Source organism: Leopardus geoffroyi, chromosome C1 (assembly GCF_018350155.1).
Source record: "Leopardus geoffroyi isolate Oge1 chromosome C1, O.geoffroyi_Oge1_pat1.0, whole genome shotgun sequence".
Classification (NCBI taxonomy): Eukaryota; Metazoa; Chordata; class Mammalia; order Carnivora; family Felidae; genus Leopardus; species Leopardus geoffroyi.
In genome coordinates, this window is record NC_059328.1 from 31,461,483 (window position 1) to 31,478,406 (window position 16,924).

Consider the following 16,924-nt stretch of genomic DNA (forward strand, 5'->3'; position numbering starts at 1 on the left):
TAAATTCAAGAAGATTGAAATCCTATCAAGCATCTTTTGCAACTACTGTGGTATGAAATTAGAAATCAATTACAAGAATAAAACTGGAAAAAAACACAAACACATGGAGACTAAACACCTGCTGCTAAACAGCTAATGGGGCAATGAATAAATCAAAGATGAAGTTAAAATCACATTGAGGCAAACGAAAATGGGCATACAACATTCCAAAATCTATGGGATGTAGCAAAAGCAGTTCTAAGAGGGAAGTTTATATTGATATAGGCCTACCTACTTCAAGAAACAAGAAAAATTCAAAATAAATACCTTTATACCTAAAGGAACTAGAAACAGAAGAGTAAGCAAAGCCCAAAGTTAGTAGAACAAAGGAGATAAGAGCAGAAATAGATGAAATAGAGATTTTAAAAACAATAGCAAAGGGGTGCCTGGTTGACTCAGTTGGTTAAGCATCTGACTCTTGATCTCAGGTCAGGTCATGATCTCACGGTTTGTGAGATTGAGCCCTGCTTTAGGCTCTGCACTGACAGCGCAGAGCCTGCTTGCAATTCTCTCTCTCTCTCTCTCTCTCTCTCTCTCTCTCTCTGTCTCTGCTCCTTCCCCACTTGAACTCTCTCTCGCCCTCCCTCTCAAATAAACTTTTAAAATAATAAATAACCATAGCAAAGATCAATGAAATGAAAAATCAGTTCTTTGAAAAGATAAACATAATTGATAAGCTCTAGGCCCACTCATCAAGACAAAAAGAGAAGGGGCCTAAATAAACCCAGGAATGAAAAAGGAGAAGTTACAACTGACACTACAGAAATACAAAGGATCATAAGAAACCACAAAGAACAATTATATGCCAACAAATTGGAAAACCTAGAAGAAATGGATAGATTCCTAGGAACATATAACTTTCCAAAACTGATTTACAAAGAAATAGAAAATTCGATAGACCAGGGTGCCTGGTTGGCTCAGTTGGTTACCTGTCTGACTCTTGATTTTGGCTCAGGTCATGATCTCACACTTCATGAGTTGAGCCCCTGCTCAATCTGCACTGATGGCACGGAGCCTGGTTGGGATTCTCTCTCCCCCCTCTCTCTGCCCCTCCCTTGCTTGCTTGGGATTCTCTCTCCCCTCCCTTGCTTGCTTGCTCTCTCTCTCTCTCTCACTCTCTCCCTCTCTCAAAATAAAAAACATAAAAAAAAATCTGAATAGACCAATACAAGCGATGAAATTGAATCAATATTTTTAAAAACTCCAAAAACAAAAAGTCTAGGACCAGACAGCTTCATAGATGAAATCTGCCAAACATTTAATGATGAGTTAGTACTTCTTCTTTTCAAGTTATTCCAAAACATTGAAGAGGAAGGAACATTTATACACTCATGAGGCAAACAGGTGCACGAATAGATGCTCAACGTCAGCTATCAACAGGGAAAATGCAAATCAAAACTACAATGAGATCACCTTACACCTGTCAGATTGGCTATTATCAAAGGAAGGAAGGAAGGAAGGAAGGAAGGAAGGAAGGAAGGAAGGAAGGAAGAGAACGAACAAGTGTTGGCAAGGATGTGGAGAAAAGGGAACCCTTCCTTATACACCATTGGTGGGAATGTAAAGTGGTGCAACCACAATGGAAAAAAATATGGAAATTCCTCAAAAAATTAAGAATAGAACTGCCAGGTGATCTAGCAATACCACATCCAGGTATTTATCCAAAACAAAAAAGCCAAAACACAAACACCAATTTGAAGAGATATATGCACCACCATATTCACTGCAGCATTATTTACAATAGTTAAGATATGGAAGTAACCTGAGTGCCCATCAATAGATGAATGGGTAAAGAAAATGTGATGTGTGTACACACACACACACACACACACACACACACACAGGAATAGGGAATATTATTCAGCCGTAAAAGAATGAAATCTTATCATTTGTGACAACATGAATGGACCTAGACAGTATTGTGCTAAGTGAAATCAATCAGATAAAGACAAATATCATATAACTTCACCTATATATGGAATCTGGAAAACAAAACAAATGAACAAATAGAACAACAGAAATAGACTCATAGATATGGGAAACAAGTTCTATGACACATTTAATGGAGATAAAACTATGGACAATTGTATATTCAGTATTGCAAATATTTATTTAGCACCTATTATGTGCCGGGTTCTACTCACACAAATTCCAATGTGTGGGCTTTCCCCCACCACCAAACAATCCTCTGATACTACTTGATGATAGTGTTAGATACCACAGGTTGAGGGTTCAGTCCTACAAGCTTACCCTTTTCCCCCCACTTCAGATGCCCATCGCGAGTCCAGATTGTCATCTGTGCTTTTGACTTGCTAGCTATAGAATGGAGGTTCCAACAACCCCTTCCTTAGGTTTGACTAATTTGCTAGGCAGGTCACAAAGCTTGGAGAAACATTTTTATTTTCTAGATTACCAGTTATTATAAAAGGATATATAACTCAGGGACAGCCATATGGAAGAGATGCATAGGGCAAGGTATGGGGAAAGGGAAAAGAGTTTCCATGCCCTTTCTGGGCCAACACTCTCTCTGTACCTACATGTGTTCACCAACCCACAAAGTCTGTGAGCCCTGTCCTTTGAGTTTTTATGGAGGCTTCATCACATAGGCACAATTGATTAAGTTATTGATGACTGGCAATTGATTCAACCTCCAGCCTCTCTTCCCCTCCCCAGAAGTCAGGGAGTTGGGACTGAAAGTTTCAACTCTCTAATCTCCAATTATATGATTGGTTCTCCTGGCAGCCAGCTCCCATGCTTAGGTACAGTACAAAATCACTTCAGTAATATAACAAAAGACACCGTTATTGCTCTCATCACTTAGGAAATTCCAAGACTTTTAGGAGCTCTGAACCAAAAACAGGGATGAAGATCAAATATATATTTCTTATTATAAATCACAGTATTGCCAAACAAAAATATGTGCTTTCATAAACATATATACTATGAGAAAAAGAAAAGGAATAAGAGAAATCAAGGATGGCTCCTAAATTTTTGCTTGAGTAATGAGGTGGTGATGGTGCATTTATTGAACCAGAAGTGCTAGATTGGGGATGGGAGAAGGCAGGGATTAATTGGCTTGGAAGTGTGAAGTTGGAGGTGACGTTGAGATTTTTAAGGGGAGATTTCAGGTAGGCATAAGGAGTTAGAGGTCTGCTGTTCAGGGGAGAAACGAAAGATGGAAATACAGATTTTCAGTCATCACTCATCATCACGTAAATGGTATTTCAAGCCATGGGACCGAATGAGATCATTCAGAGGACAATTTCAGAAAGCAAAGGCTGAAGGTCAAACCCTTGAGTATTCCAACATTTGGAGGAGGAACAGAGGAACAGAGTTTTAGTAAAGGAAATACAGAAGTAGTCTGAGTGAAGTGGGAGAAACTAGCTTTTATGAGATGTCCTCGAAACCAAGATAAGGAAGTATTTTAATTGTGTTGAATGCTGTTGAGGTCAAATATAATGAGGACAGAATTGGAATTGGTAACTTGACAAGATCAGTTTTAGGAGAGTAGAGTCAAGAAGCTATTAGAGTGGACTGCAGAGAGAATTGGAGGTGTGAAGATGTAGACAGCAACAAGGGGCAGCTCTTTAGAAAGATTTTTCTATGAAGGAAAGTTAGGAAATGGTGCAGTTGTTCAAATGGGCTACAGGTTAAGAAAGGATTTTTGTTTGTTTTTTTGTTTTTTAAAAAAATTTTTTTTAACGTTTATTTATTTTTGAGACAGAGAGAGACAGCATGAACGGGGGAGGGTCAGAGAGAGAGAGAGAGAGAGAGAGACAGAATCCGAAACAGGCTCCAGGCTCTGAGCAGTCAGCACAGAGCCCCACACGGGGCTTGAACTCACAGACCGCGAGATCATGACCTGAGCCGAAGTTGGACGCTTAACCGACTGAGCCAGCCAGGCGCTCCAAGAAAGGATTTTTTTTTTTTAAGATATAAAAAAACATTTTTATGACATTGAAAATGCCAATGAATACAGTGGCTACTAATATCAAGTGGGCTCTTAATGCTACCAAGCAATAGTACTGTATTTCCTTAATCCATTCACTCTTCCACATTCTTTTTTTCCCCCCCTTTAACGTTTATTTTTGAGAGAGAGAGGGCTCACAAGTGGGGGACAGGAGGGGCGGAGAGAGGGAGACACAGAAGCAGGCTCCAAGCTCCGAGCTGTCAGCACAGAGCCCAACGGGGGACTCAAACCCATGAACCATGAGATCATGACCTGAGCCAAAGTCAGACGCCAACCGATGAGCCGCCCAGGTGCCCCCACTCTTCCACATTCCTAAATAACATTAGAATCTCAGGTGCCATTGATTATAAGATACATAATTATTTCACATACTTTCAAAGAGAAAAAACATGCTGCCAGTTAAACTATAGCATGCCATCATTTGTAAAATACCAGTTTTGCAGATGTTCAAATATGAAAAAAGTGTATATTAGAATCAATGTCCTACAGTATTACTTTTCTCTCCTCAAATCTCCAATACCTTCTCCCTTCCTTCATTTTCAGCTTCCTATTTAACTAAGAAAATACAAGCATTCAGAAGAAGATAGGCTCATTCTCACACCACTAAATCTGTATCTCACCTGTACCTATAAATTCTGACTCCCTTTTTATTTCAATGGACGAATGGTCCACGCTCACAACTGATCCTTCCACAGTGTACTGAATCCCATCCCTTTTCTCCAGAAGGACTTTTCTTCCTGCAACTATCCCATTTCTCCTGTATTCTCCCTCTACTGTATAATTTTAATTAGCATACATACTATAATTTCTTCCATCTTAAAAAAAATTCTGGACCCCCAAATCTATATGCAACGACAGCTTTCTTTTTCTACTCATCTTAAAAAAGCCAAACTTCTTAAAAGTACTGCCTGTACTTGCTTTCCACACTTCCTCTCTTCCCACTCTTATCAAATTCCACTCATTCCACTCCTATCAAATTCTTATCAGATTTTATTGAAATTCTACCACTACGCCAAAATGGGATATTTCAACAGCCTCCACAATGCTAAATCCAATGGTCAATTCTTAGTGATCATCCTACTTGACTAAATTAGCAGCATTTAATACTGCTGGAGTATTCCCCACTTCTTGAAACATTTTCTTCCCTTGATTTTGCAGAATCAAACTCTTCTACTTTTACGTCTCACACCTTATCCCTTCTCAGTCTTCTTTGTTGGGTCCTCCGCTTCACCTCCTTTTTGGGACCTAAGCTAGTGCGTTGCTAAAAGAAACTGAACTAAGGGTAGATTATTATCTTATAGTGCTGATTTAGATTTTCTAGTATTTAAAAATTCTGGTGTCTTGTATTTTTAAACGAAAATGATATATACACTTCCCTCTTATAAATGAGCTTGGCTCTCATGGAAGTCCCAGAGATACCAACCCAGGACTCTCCCTACAAAGAGGCAGAGGCCTCTGAAGCCTTCCGGAAACGAGCTCCACAGGCCTATGGGAAATGTAGTCCCCTAAGAAGAGCCTGCACCGCGGGGGGACCTGGGAACCTGGGCGGCAGTTACTTCCGCACACGCGCAGTGGGGCGGTAGCCGGTGTTCAGTAATCTTCCAACCTGCGCCGCGTGAAGGGGGAACGCGGTTTTCTCCCTGAGAGCCTGTGGGAGATCTCTGTAATCTGATCTTTTAGAACCAAAGATGGGAGTGTGGTGGTGAAAGACTGGTAGGTATGACTCTGCGGAGCTTGGGGACGTAAGGGAAGGGCGGGGAGAAAGATAGGCACCAGTTTATTGGCGTACCCAAAGGAAGGTAAAACTTCACAACCCCCACGTGCAGCAATTTAGTGTTTGGATGTGTGGGTCCTGTCCAATTCTGGAGTTCAGAGAAAGCAAGAGAAGGGGCTGACTGCCACTCAAGTGGGTTCCCGGATCCCGAGTAGGGATGGGGCAGGCTCAGTTTGCATTCCTGCCCTTGTAGGTAGAGATCACAGTGTAGGAATATGTGCTTCAGGCTTTACCTTTCCTGGTTACAAGAACATCGCTGGCCCTACCAGAGCCCGCAAAAGGCAATATTAAACCATTCCAAGGGATCTAGGAAGTATTTCTAGAGAAACTTGCCATGTTCTCAGTATATTCTCACAACAATTATCTGAAGTGTTCTCTCCATTTTGCATATGAATTAACTGAAGCTGAGAGAGAGGTTAAGTTACTTGCTTATACTGACAATAAGTGGAAGAGCTGAGAGTCGAACCAGACGAGTTTTCACCGAATTTTATTCTGGCGTTTTGTTTGTTTTTGAGTATAGTTGACACGCAATCTTACATTAGTTTCTGCTGTACAACTTGGTGGTTTGACAAGTTTTACCTTGTGCTATGATCGCCACAAGTGTAGTTAGGACCCTGCAAAAAAAAAAAAGAGTTGTATTTATTCTCCTTTTGAAATATTTGAGCAATGAATGCAGAATAAATTTTGATTTGTAGTCTTTTTTTGTTGTTGTTAATAGTCTTTGGTGAATTTGCAGATCTTCCAGTGAAGACTGTGTAAATAAAGCTGTGAGTCCCTCTTGCATATTTTAGCCTTTCTATGGCCCCAACTTTGCTGGTTTAAATTCTTAAAAAACTATACTGGTTCATAGAAGATGGTGAATTTCCAAAGAAAGAGAGAGAGACAGATTTAGAATTTAAACTGAAGGCTCTGTCTTTAAAAAACAAAAAAAAAAAAATTCCTGGATCCCTCAATCCAGCCTTCTCAAGAAAACCCAACCTAATTTGAGCTCTCTTATCCCAGCTTCAGAGCAGAGACCAGAGAGTCACAGGAAGGACTGACTTCCAGAGATATACTGAGTTTCAGAAACTAGGGTTTTAGTTAGTTTTTGGACTTATTTATTATTTTTTTTCTTAGGATAAAATTTTGGGAAGAAAAAAATGTCACTAGTTCTAAGATTAACAACTTGCCATTAGATCAGTAGGACAAAAATGTACAACATACTTACCTAAATTTCATAGATTCATAACAGATCTACCAGTAGAGTTCGGCACTTATAAAATATGGACTTTCCTGACATCTCCTAGAATCGTCATTCTCTCACTAGGTGACATTTACTGAAGCTGCAATGTGAGTCTTTCTTTTCTAACTTTTTTTTTTTTTTTTTTTTTTGCGTGAGAGAGAGAACATGGGGGAGGTGCAGGGAGAGGGATAGGGGGAGAGAGAGAGAGAGAGAGAGAGAGAGAATATCTTAAGCAGGTTCCATGCTCAGCACAGAGCCTGATGTGGGGCTCAATCTCACAACCCTGCGATCATGACCTGAGCCGAAATTAAGATTCAGACGCTGGGGTAACTGAGCCACCCAAGCACCCCAAGAGTTCTTTTCTAATAGTGCTTCTTTTCTTTTCTACATTGCGTTTTGGTTTTTCATGTCTTTCTATTCTTTTTCCTATTTTTACTTTCATAGATCCGTGTGTAAGAGCTCCAGAAAATGATCAACTTCCAGGTAGGTATCCATTTATTGAGTCATTTAAAACTCTCAAAAATCTATATAAAAAGGACATTTATAGACATGTACAGGGAAAATATAGATTGAATAGATCAGGTCCAAAAGAAAATTTAGAAAATTGATCAGTTGATATCCACGTCACAGGGTCTGTACATAGTTGGAATAAATTTGAGCTGCATATGTGTACCCAGTCTTTATAGCAATCACAGAAAATGGATAGTCAACCAGTTAACGTATTGTTATTGTCCACAAAGATAAAGGAAAACAATCCCTTGGAGAAGTAAAGATTTTCCTGATGCAGTTCTCTGAAGAAAATATCTTATAATGGGTTTTCATGGAGATAATGTTAGAAATAATATTCACAGGGGTGCCTAGGTGGCTCAGTTGGTTAAGCTCTGACTCTTGATTTCAGCTCAGGTCGTGATGTTGTGGTTCGTGGGTTCGAGCCTTGTGTTGGGCTCTGCACTGTTGACACTCCACTGTAGGTGGAGCCTGCTTGGGATTCTGTCTCTCCCTTAATCTGCCCCTCTCCTGTTCGTGTTTGTTCTCTCTCTCTCTCTCAAATAAATAAACGTGGGGAAAAAAAGTTTAAAAAAAAGAGAAATAACATTCACAGCAACAACCCTGTGATAAATATAACATCACATTTTATATTATATAGCATGCTGTATTTCTTAAAATGTTTCCTAGAGTAAGCAAAGAGCTTAGTGCCAATAAGCAGCACTATGCGAACTCCGTTTGTAAGTTCAGGTACATATCTTTTTTAATATTCTTCTGGAACCATAAGTAAATCTTATATCTTTTCCAGAGTCTGCTAGTATTCTTGAGCAATTTCTCTTCTATGTGAATTTTATTTTATTTTATTATTTTTTAAAATGTTATTTATTTTTGAAAGAGAGAGAGAGTGAGCAGGGGAGGGTCAGAGAGAGAGGAGGGCAGAAGATCCAAAGCAGGCTCTGTGCTGACAGCAGCGTGCCCGATTCAGGGCTTGAATTCAAGAACCGGAAGATCATGACTTAGCCAAAGTCAGATGCTCAACCAAATGAGCCACCCATGGGCCCTATTCCATGTGGACTTTAGAATTAGCTTGTCAGGGTCTATAAAGGAGTATTTTAGGTATTTTTATTGTGATGGCAATATATGTTTCCATTAATTTGTAGAAAATTCATTAGTTTTCAATAATGTATTCTCTAATGTTTCATATAGGTCCTTCTTTACATTTTTATAGGTTTGTTATTATAATTCTTCTACATTTCTCGTATAAGAATTTCTTGTAATATTTACTCTTACGTATGGTTTAAGTTGCTGTTGAGAAAGGATGGATCTTTTTTCATTGTATTTTCTAATTGGTTATTTTGGTGTATAGGAAAGTATGTATTTATCTATTTGACTTTATGTCAACTTACAGACCTAATTTTTTTTAATTAAAAAAAAATTTTTTTAAATGTTGATTTACTTTTGAGAGACAGAGTGCAAGCAAGGGAGGGGCAGAGAGAGAGGGAGACATAGAATCTGAAGCAGGGTCCAGGCTCTGAGCTGTCCGCATAGAGCCTGATGCGGGGCTCGAACTCACAAACTGCGAGATCATGACCTGAGCCGAAAGTCAGACACTCAACCAACTGAGCCACCCAGGCTCCCCCTGTTTCTTCTTTAAAAATTAAAAAAAAAAAAAAATTTTTTAATGTTGCAGAACTCTTATTAAGTTCAATATTTTTTTAGTTGATTATTAGGTTTTCTAGGTAGACAATCATACACTCTTCAAATGGAGTTTGTTCCTTACTGCTCAATATGTATGTCTTCATGTTTTTTCTTGTCTTATTGCAATGGACAGGGATTTTTGGGAACTATAATTTTTTAAAAATGTTTATTTGTTTTGAGAGAGTGTACATGTGTGAGCAGGGGAGGGCCAGAGAGAGAGAGAGAAGAGAGAGAATCCCAGCTGGGCTCAGTGCCTCCATCACAGAGCCCAACCTGGGACTCAATCTCACAAACTGTGAGATCATGACCTGAACTGAAATCAAGTTGGATGCTCAACTGACTGAGCCACCCAGGTGCCCCAGGAACTATAAATTGCTAGCCAGTATCTTTTTGTTCCAATTTTAATGGGAATGTTTCCAGTGTTTTATTGTTTCCTCTTGTATTTTGGTAAATAGTTTTGTTTTGTTTTCTTGTTTTTAATCAAGTTAAAGATTTTTAGCTTGTGAACATTGTTTTCATCAAGTGGAAACCTTTTTTCTTATATGTTTTTTAAAAATATGTGTTGGTTGGGGCACCTGGATAGCTCATTCAGTTGAGTGTCCAACTTCGGCTCAGGTCATGATCTCATGGTTCCTGAGTTCAAGCCCCACATCAGGCTCACTGCTGTCAGATCCTCTGCCCCGCCCCTGCTTGCACTCTCTCAAAAATAAATAAAACATTTAAAAAATAAAAAAAAAATAGATAGGTAAATAAAATACCTGTTGGTAAAATAATGTTTTATCTTTAATATAGGAATTCCAAGAATTTCTAATATATTTCTCAATATTGAACTATCTGTGCATTCATGGGATAAATCCTACCTAGTCTTCTAACTTTTTTTTTTTTTTTAATTTTTTTTAACGTTTATTTATTTTTGAGACAGAGAAAGACAGAGCATGAACGGGGGAGGGGCAGAGAGAGGGAGACACAGAATCAGAAGCAGGCTCCAGGCTCTGAGCCATCAGCCCAGAGCCTGACGCGGGGCTCGAACTCACGGACCACGAGATCGTGACCTGAGCTGAAGTCGGACGCCCAACCGACTGAGCCACCCAGGCGCCCCTCTTCTAACTTTTTAAAGGGCCAGATGGTAAATATTTTAGGCTTGAAGGCCATACAGCCTCTGTGGCAACTACTCAATTTTAACTTTGCATCTGAAGCAAATGAGTGGGTATAAATATTCCAGTAACACTTTATTTACAGAAACATCAGCCCGGGGTATGGGTTGTAGTCTGCTGACCCCTGTTCTATATGGTTTTAACTATGTCTTTGTGGTAGACATGTAGCCACATGCCTTTTTAATTTCAGCTTAAGTTAGTTAAACATGATTTTAACATTACAGTTGAGAGGATATATTATGTAAAAAAAGGTCTTATATTCTATTTTATTATGGTCATGTGAGTCTGACATGTTAACCTTATAGCCCTTCTAACTTATGTATATTTACTTTGTAGTATGTAATAGATTGTAAGATCTCTGAGACCAGTAACATTTTTATTCTTTTTTGTATCACTAATACAGTGTCTGGTAGGTCCTCATTAGACATTGTCTGAATGAATGAATGAATGAATGAAATACTGAACATATAAGCAATATTTTAAATAATTTTATTGAGACATAATCACATATTACAGATTGACCCATTTAAGATATATACAACTCAGTGGTTTTTAGTCTGTCCATGAATTGTAAAACCATCTCTACAATCTAATTTTAGAATATTTTCATTACCCTCAAAAGAAACCCCATATTGGCAGTCATTCCCTATTTGTCCTATCCCCTAGCTCTAATTTATTTTCTGTTTCTATGGATTTTCCTTTTCTGAACACTTTTGTAACTAAGACAATATAATATGTGATCTTTTTTGACTAGCTTCTTTCACCTAGTAACAGTATTTTCAAGGGTCATCAATTTTACACGTATGTCAAATAATATTGCATTATATGGATATACCTCATTTTGTTATTCCACCTATTCATCAGATGATGGATACCCATATTGTTTTCACTTTTGGCTATTAATGAATACTTCTCTATGAACATTTGTCTACAGGTTTTATATTTTTAGTTCTCGTAGGTATATATTTAGGAGGGATTGCTGGGTAATATGGTTAATTCAATGTTTAACATTTTGAGGAACTGTAAAACTATTTTCCATAGTTGTTGCACCATTTTACAACCCCACCAGCAGTGTATGACAGTTCCAGTTTCTCTACATCCTTGTCACCACTTGTCATTGTCTGTCTTTGATTTTAACAACCCTTGTGGGTGTGAGGCAATATCTCATTGGGGCTTTGATTTCTATTTACTAATGATGTTGAGCATCTTTTCATGTGCTTCATGCTCATATGAGTGTCTATGTCTTTGGAGAAAATCCGTTCAAATCCTTTGTCCATTTTTAAATTGGGTTGTCTTTTTACTGTTGTATTGTAAGAGTTCTTTTTATATCCTAGGCACAAATTTCTTACCAAAATATATGATTTACATGTATTTCATCCCATTCTGTGGGTTGTCTTTTCACTTTCTTGATGGTGTCCTTTGAAGCACATATTTTAAATTTTAATGATTTCCATTTTATCTATTTTTTTCTTTTGTCACTTACACTTTTCCTTTCATATCTAAGAAACCATGGCCTAATCCAAGCTCGTGAAGATTTACTCCAATGTTTTCTTCTAAGAATTTTATAATCTTAGTTCTTACATTTACGTCTTTGATCCATTTTTAGTTCATTTTTAAATTTTTTTTTTAAATGTTTATTTATTTTTGACAGAGGGACGGAGCGTGAGCTGGGGAGGGGCAGAGAAAGAGGGAGACACAGAATCCGAAGCAGGCTCCAGGCTCTGAGCTGTCAGCACAGAGCCCGACGCGGGGCTCGAACTCACAGACTGTGAGATCATGACCTGAGCCGAAGTCAGACACTCAATGACTGAGCCACCCAGGCGCCCCCATTTTTAGTTCATTTTTATATATGATGTGAGGTGTTTATGTGCGTTTAAGGCGGTCCAGCTTCATTCTTTTGCATGTGGATATCTAGTCCCAACACCTCTTATTAAAGAGACTAATCTTTACTCGATTTAATTGTCCCGACACTAGTGAATATTTTTAATGTGATTTTTGTTTCTATCACAAAGTATATTTCTGAGTCGAGCATACAGTAGTTATCATATATAACTTTATGAAAACTTAACAATGAATATATGATCATAAGAGGCTGCCATGATTCTCCTGCAAGTTCCCAAATAATGTACACTTTGTTTTATTTTTTTTTAACATAAATTATTGTCAAATTGGCTTACATACAACACCCAGTTCTCATCCCAACAAGTGCCCTCCTCAATGCCCATCACCCATTTTCCCCTCTCCCCAATGCCCCCATCCACCCTCAGTTTGTTCTCTGTATATAAGAGTCTCTTGTGGTTTGCCTTCCTCCCTCTCTGTTTGTAACTATTTTTTCCCCTTCCCTTCCCTCATGGTCTTCTGTTAAGTTTCTCAAGATCTACATATGAGTGAAAACATGATATCTTCCTTTTCTGACTGACTTATTTTACTTAGCTTAATACCTTCCAGTTCCGTCCACATTGCTGCAAATGGCATGATTTCGTTCTTTCTCATTGCCAAGTAGTATTCCATTGTATATATAAACCATAGCTTCTTTATCCATTCGTCAGTTGATGGACACTTAGGCTCTTTCCATAATTTGGCTACTGTTGAAAGCGCTGCTATAAACATTGGGTTACATGTGCCCCTATGTATCAGCACTCCTGTATCCCTTGGGTAAATTCCTAATGGTGCTATTGCTGGGTCATAAGGTAGTTCTATTTTTAATTTTTTGAGGAACCTCCACACTGTTTTCCAGAGCAGCTGCACCAGTTTGCATTCCCACCAACAGATAATGCACACTTTAGTTTGAAGATCAATGTTCCGTTACAGGGATCGGTGACATTCCAGGATGTGGCTGTGGACTTCACCCCAGAAGAGTGGCAGCTGCTGGACTGTGATCAGAGAACCTTGTATTGGGATGTGATGCTGGAGAACTTTAGAAACCTCACCGCAGTGGGTAAGGACAGTGGGTGGTAACTAACTCTTCACTGTAACTGAGCATGTACTCATAGTGCCCTTCCTGTGGGACTTGTGGACATTCTAAAGCATTACGGAGTTTGGCCCTGAATGTCAGTGGTCACAGACTCTTGATCCCCTTTGAGATGAAGCATAAACAGAGAATGTGTGTTTATGCTTCCACCTTCCAAATGGAGAGAAAGGTCTTTTTTGTTCTAAAGTCTGTCATCCTTTTCCAGGCTCTGAGATTCAAGGAGGCAGACCTGAATTGTGAAGTAGTTGTTTGTGTCTAGCACTTTGTCTCCAGTTCTGTGTTGTTTCCCACGAACAGGGGGTCCAGTTACCAAAACAAAAGTGATCTTCAAGGAGGAGCAAGGACAGGAGTCATGGATGGTGGAGGGGGAGAACCCATGTTGGCGCTATCCAGGTGAGTGAGAGAAAGCTAGGCAGATGGAGTCTTTGGAATTGAGATTCCAGTTGGTCAGTGAAGGACAGGTACCTTTGAAGCACCTCTTAAAAGCCACACACCTTTGGAAGTGACTGGGTATGCTTGACCTACCATTCATTGTTAGATCCGCAGATGACACCTTCACTCACTCTGCCCACATAGCTGTTTTTTTGTCTTTGCTCAGCTCTTGTATGGAGGGATGTTCCTTTCCTCTCTGCCCAGGCTCCCTATGCTTCCTGTTTTATGTAGGTCCTTGCTTTGTTCTCTTAATTCCCCAAGTCCTCATTCTTCTTTTTTCCTCATCATGATCATAGATTGGGGTGCCTGGGTGGCTTAGTCAGTTAACCAACCAATTCTTGATCTCAGGTCAGGTCTTGATCTCAGGGTCGTGAGTTCAAGCCTTGCATTGGGCTCCACACTGGGCATGGAGCCTACTTTGTAAAACAGAACAAAACTAAAAAATGATCCCAGATCTTTTTTTATACATCTAATTCTTTTTTTTTTTTTTTTTTTTTTTAGTTTTTTGTTTTTTTAACGTTTATTCATTTTTTTTTAATTTTTTTTAACGTTTATTTATTTTTGAGACAGAGAGAGACAGAGCATGAATGGGGGAGGGTCAGAGAGAGGGAGACACAGAATCCAAAACAGGCTCCAGGCTCTGAGCTGTCAGCACAGAGCCTGACGCGGGGCTCGACCTCACGGACCGCGAGATCATGACCTGAGCCGAAGTCGGACGCTTAACTGACTGAGCCACCCAGGTGACCCACGTTTATTCATTTTTGAGAGGCAGAGAGAGGCAGAGCATGAGCGGGGAAGGGGCAGAGAGAGAGGGAGACACAGCATCTGAAGCAGGCTCCAGGCTCTGAGCTGTCAGCATACAGCCCAACACGGGGCTCGAACTCATGAGCTGTGAGATCATGCCCTGAGCCAAAGTCAGAAGCTCAGCTGACTGAGCCACCCAGGCGCCCCTATACGTCTAATTCTTATACTGTAGTCAGATCATGTAGATTTGAAGTCTTACTCCACCAGTCACTGTCTAACCTAATTATTTTGTAGCACAACGTTATTTATAAAACAGGGATAATACTATTCCTCACTTCAGGTTTCTTTTAAAGATTATGTGAGTTAATACATGCAAACCCATTCGAGTAGTTGGCAGATAGTAAGAGTTCAGTATATGTTGGCTATTTTTATTTTTATTTTTTTTTGTTTAATTTTTTAAAGAGATTTTTATTTTAAAACTTACAGGAACATTATGCTCTAATTATTCCTCTTTTCAAAAAAATCCCCAAAAAACCTTATAGCATATGCCCCATCTCTGTACCCCACCTTGCTCATCTTTCATCTCACTGCTGACTTGGGGTATCTACCTTATAGTGCATCTGTCTGCTTCACTTGGTGATACTGATGTCATTTGGAAATTCTCCAACTTCATTTGAGTTGGTTCCTCGCTAATCTGCCCTCACCCTCACTTCCTGCTTATCCACCTTTGTTTCTTGCCTTCGTGTCTCTCTCCAGAACTTCTCCCACAGTAACTCCTTCAGAAACTGCATCCCTCTGAAGAACTCGCATGATTTTCTTTGTGCTATCTGTGCCTCTCCAACTTCCCATTCCCATAATTTTCCCCACCTGGCTTTAATCTCCGTTTTTTCATAGTAACCAATATTTAATATGCTTCAACCTTCACCTTTCTCTTTAAATTATAATCAAGGATAATGACTGGCCTGCTGCTTTGCAGTCTCTGAATCACTGCGGTAAGCAACTTAGCTTTTCTGTGTCACGAGTGTTTCCTTAAATACCATTAGACTTATTACCGGTGATTTCAATTATTAGGTTATCCAAGACTGATTTAAAATAAAATTTTCTTTTTCCACAGAGCCCGTAAAAGAAGTATGTTTCAAATGATTAAGACACCAATTAAGTGTATTTTACATTCCTGGGACCCCAACTTCTAATACAAACTAAGTGAATTTTAACTCCTGCTATGGTGTCTAGGCCATTCATGATTCTATATTGCCAATTCTGTTCTATTTTCTGTTTTATATTAGATGTTCCTGCAAGATTTATCCAGATCATTTCATTTTCTGAGTCACTCTTCTGACAAATTAGCAGGAGTTATTCCTTTATAACCTTTATTAAGTGATACTTAGATGGCTTTTAAGGTCTCTTTAATGTGATCCCATTCTGTTTATCTGGAACGGTCCATCTTTTCCCTATTCCATGGCAGTTGGGCTCTTTAGTGAACTTTGTACACGATTTTCTTCTGTGTGTCAGTTCTTTTGATACTGGTGTGCTCTAAAACCAGCATGCTACTAAGTCTGAATTCACTGTTCTCTTTCATGATAACTCCAGCCTGTGTTAATCTCTACCTTCTTTGAAGCTCCGTCCCAGCTCTACTATGGCTCTTTCATGAAAACTTGACATATATTCTTTTAGATTTTTTTAAAACTTTATTTATTTGTTTATTTATTTATTATTATTTTTTAAAATTTACATCCAAGTTAGCATATAGTGCAATAATGATTTCAGGAGTAGATTCCAGTGATTCATCCCCTGTGTATAACACCCAGTGCTCATCCCACAAGTGTGTGCCTTAATGCCCCTTGCCCATTTAGCCCATTCCCCCACCTACAACCCCTCCAGCAGCCCTCAGTTTGTTCTCTGTATTTAAGAGTCTCTGATGTTTTGACCCCTCCCTGTTTTTATATTATTTTTGCTTCCCTTCCCTTATGTTCATCTGTTCTGTGTCTTAAAGTCCTCATATGAGTGAAGTCATATGATACTTGTCTTTCTCTGACTAATTTCGCTTAGCATAATACCCTCTAGTTCCATCCACATAGTTGCAAATGGCAAGATTTCATTCTTTTTGATGGCTGAGTAATACTTCATTGTATATATATACCACATCTTTATCCATTCATCTGTCCATGGACATTTGGGCCTTTTCCATACTTTGGTTATTGTCAATAGCACTGCTGTAAACATTGGGGTGTATGTGCCGCCTTTGAAACAGCACACCTGTATCCCTTGGCTAAATACTTAGTAGTGTAACTGCTGGGTCGTAGGGTAGTTCTATTTTTAATTTTTTAAGGAACCTCCATACTATTTTCCAGGGTGTCTGCACCAGTTTAAAACCCTGTATGCTCATGGGGCACCTGGGTGGCTCAATTGGTTACGTGTCCAACTTCGGCTCAGG

General features: G+C 39.1%; 1 protein-coding gene across 3 annotated transcripts in view; it reads left to right on the forward strand.

Moving 5' to 3' along the window:
- ZNF684 (zinc finger protein 684) overlaps window positions 1-16,924 on the forward strand; it is a 29,503-nt gene that overhangs the window by 8,716 nt on the left and 3,863 nt on the right. The window contains exons 1-4 of one of the 3 annotated variants that reach the window (XM_045476827.1): window positions 5,564-5,722; window positions 7,450-7,488; window positions 13,155-13,281; window positions 13,612-13,707. In XM_045476827.1, coding sequence (XP_045332783.1) covers window positions 7,474-7,488; window positions 13,155-13,281; window positions 13,612-13,707 — 238 coding nt within the window. In that variant the 5' untranslated portion in view covers window positions 5,564-5,722; window positions 7,450-7,473. Of the gene's footprint in view, window positions 1-5,563; window positions 5,723-5,760; window positions 7,113-7,449; window positions 7,489-13,154; window positions 13,282-13,611; window positions 13,708-16,924 lie in introns of those variants that run through there. The other 2 variants (XM_045476828.1, XM_045476826.1) reach the window with 2 other exon arrangements.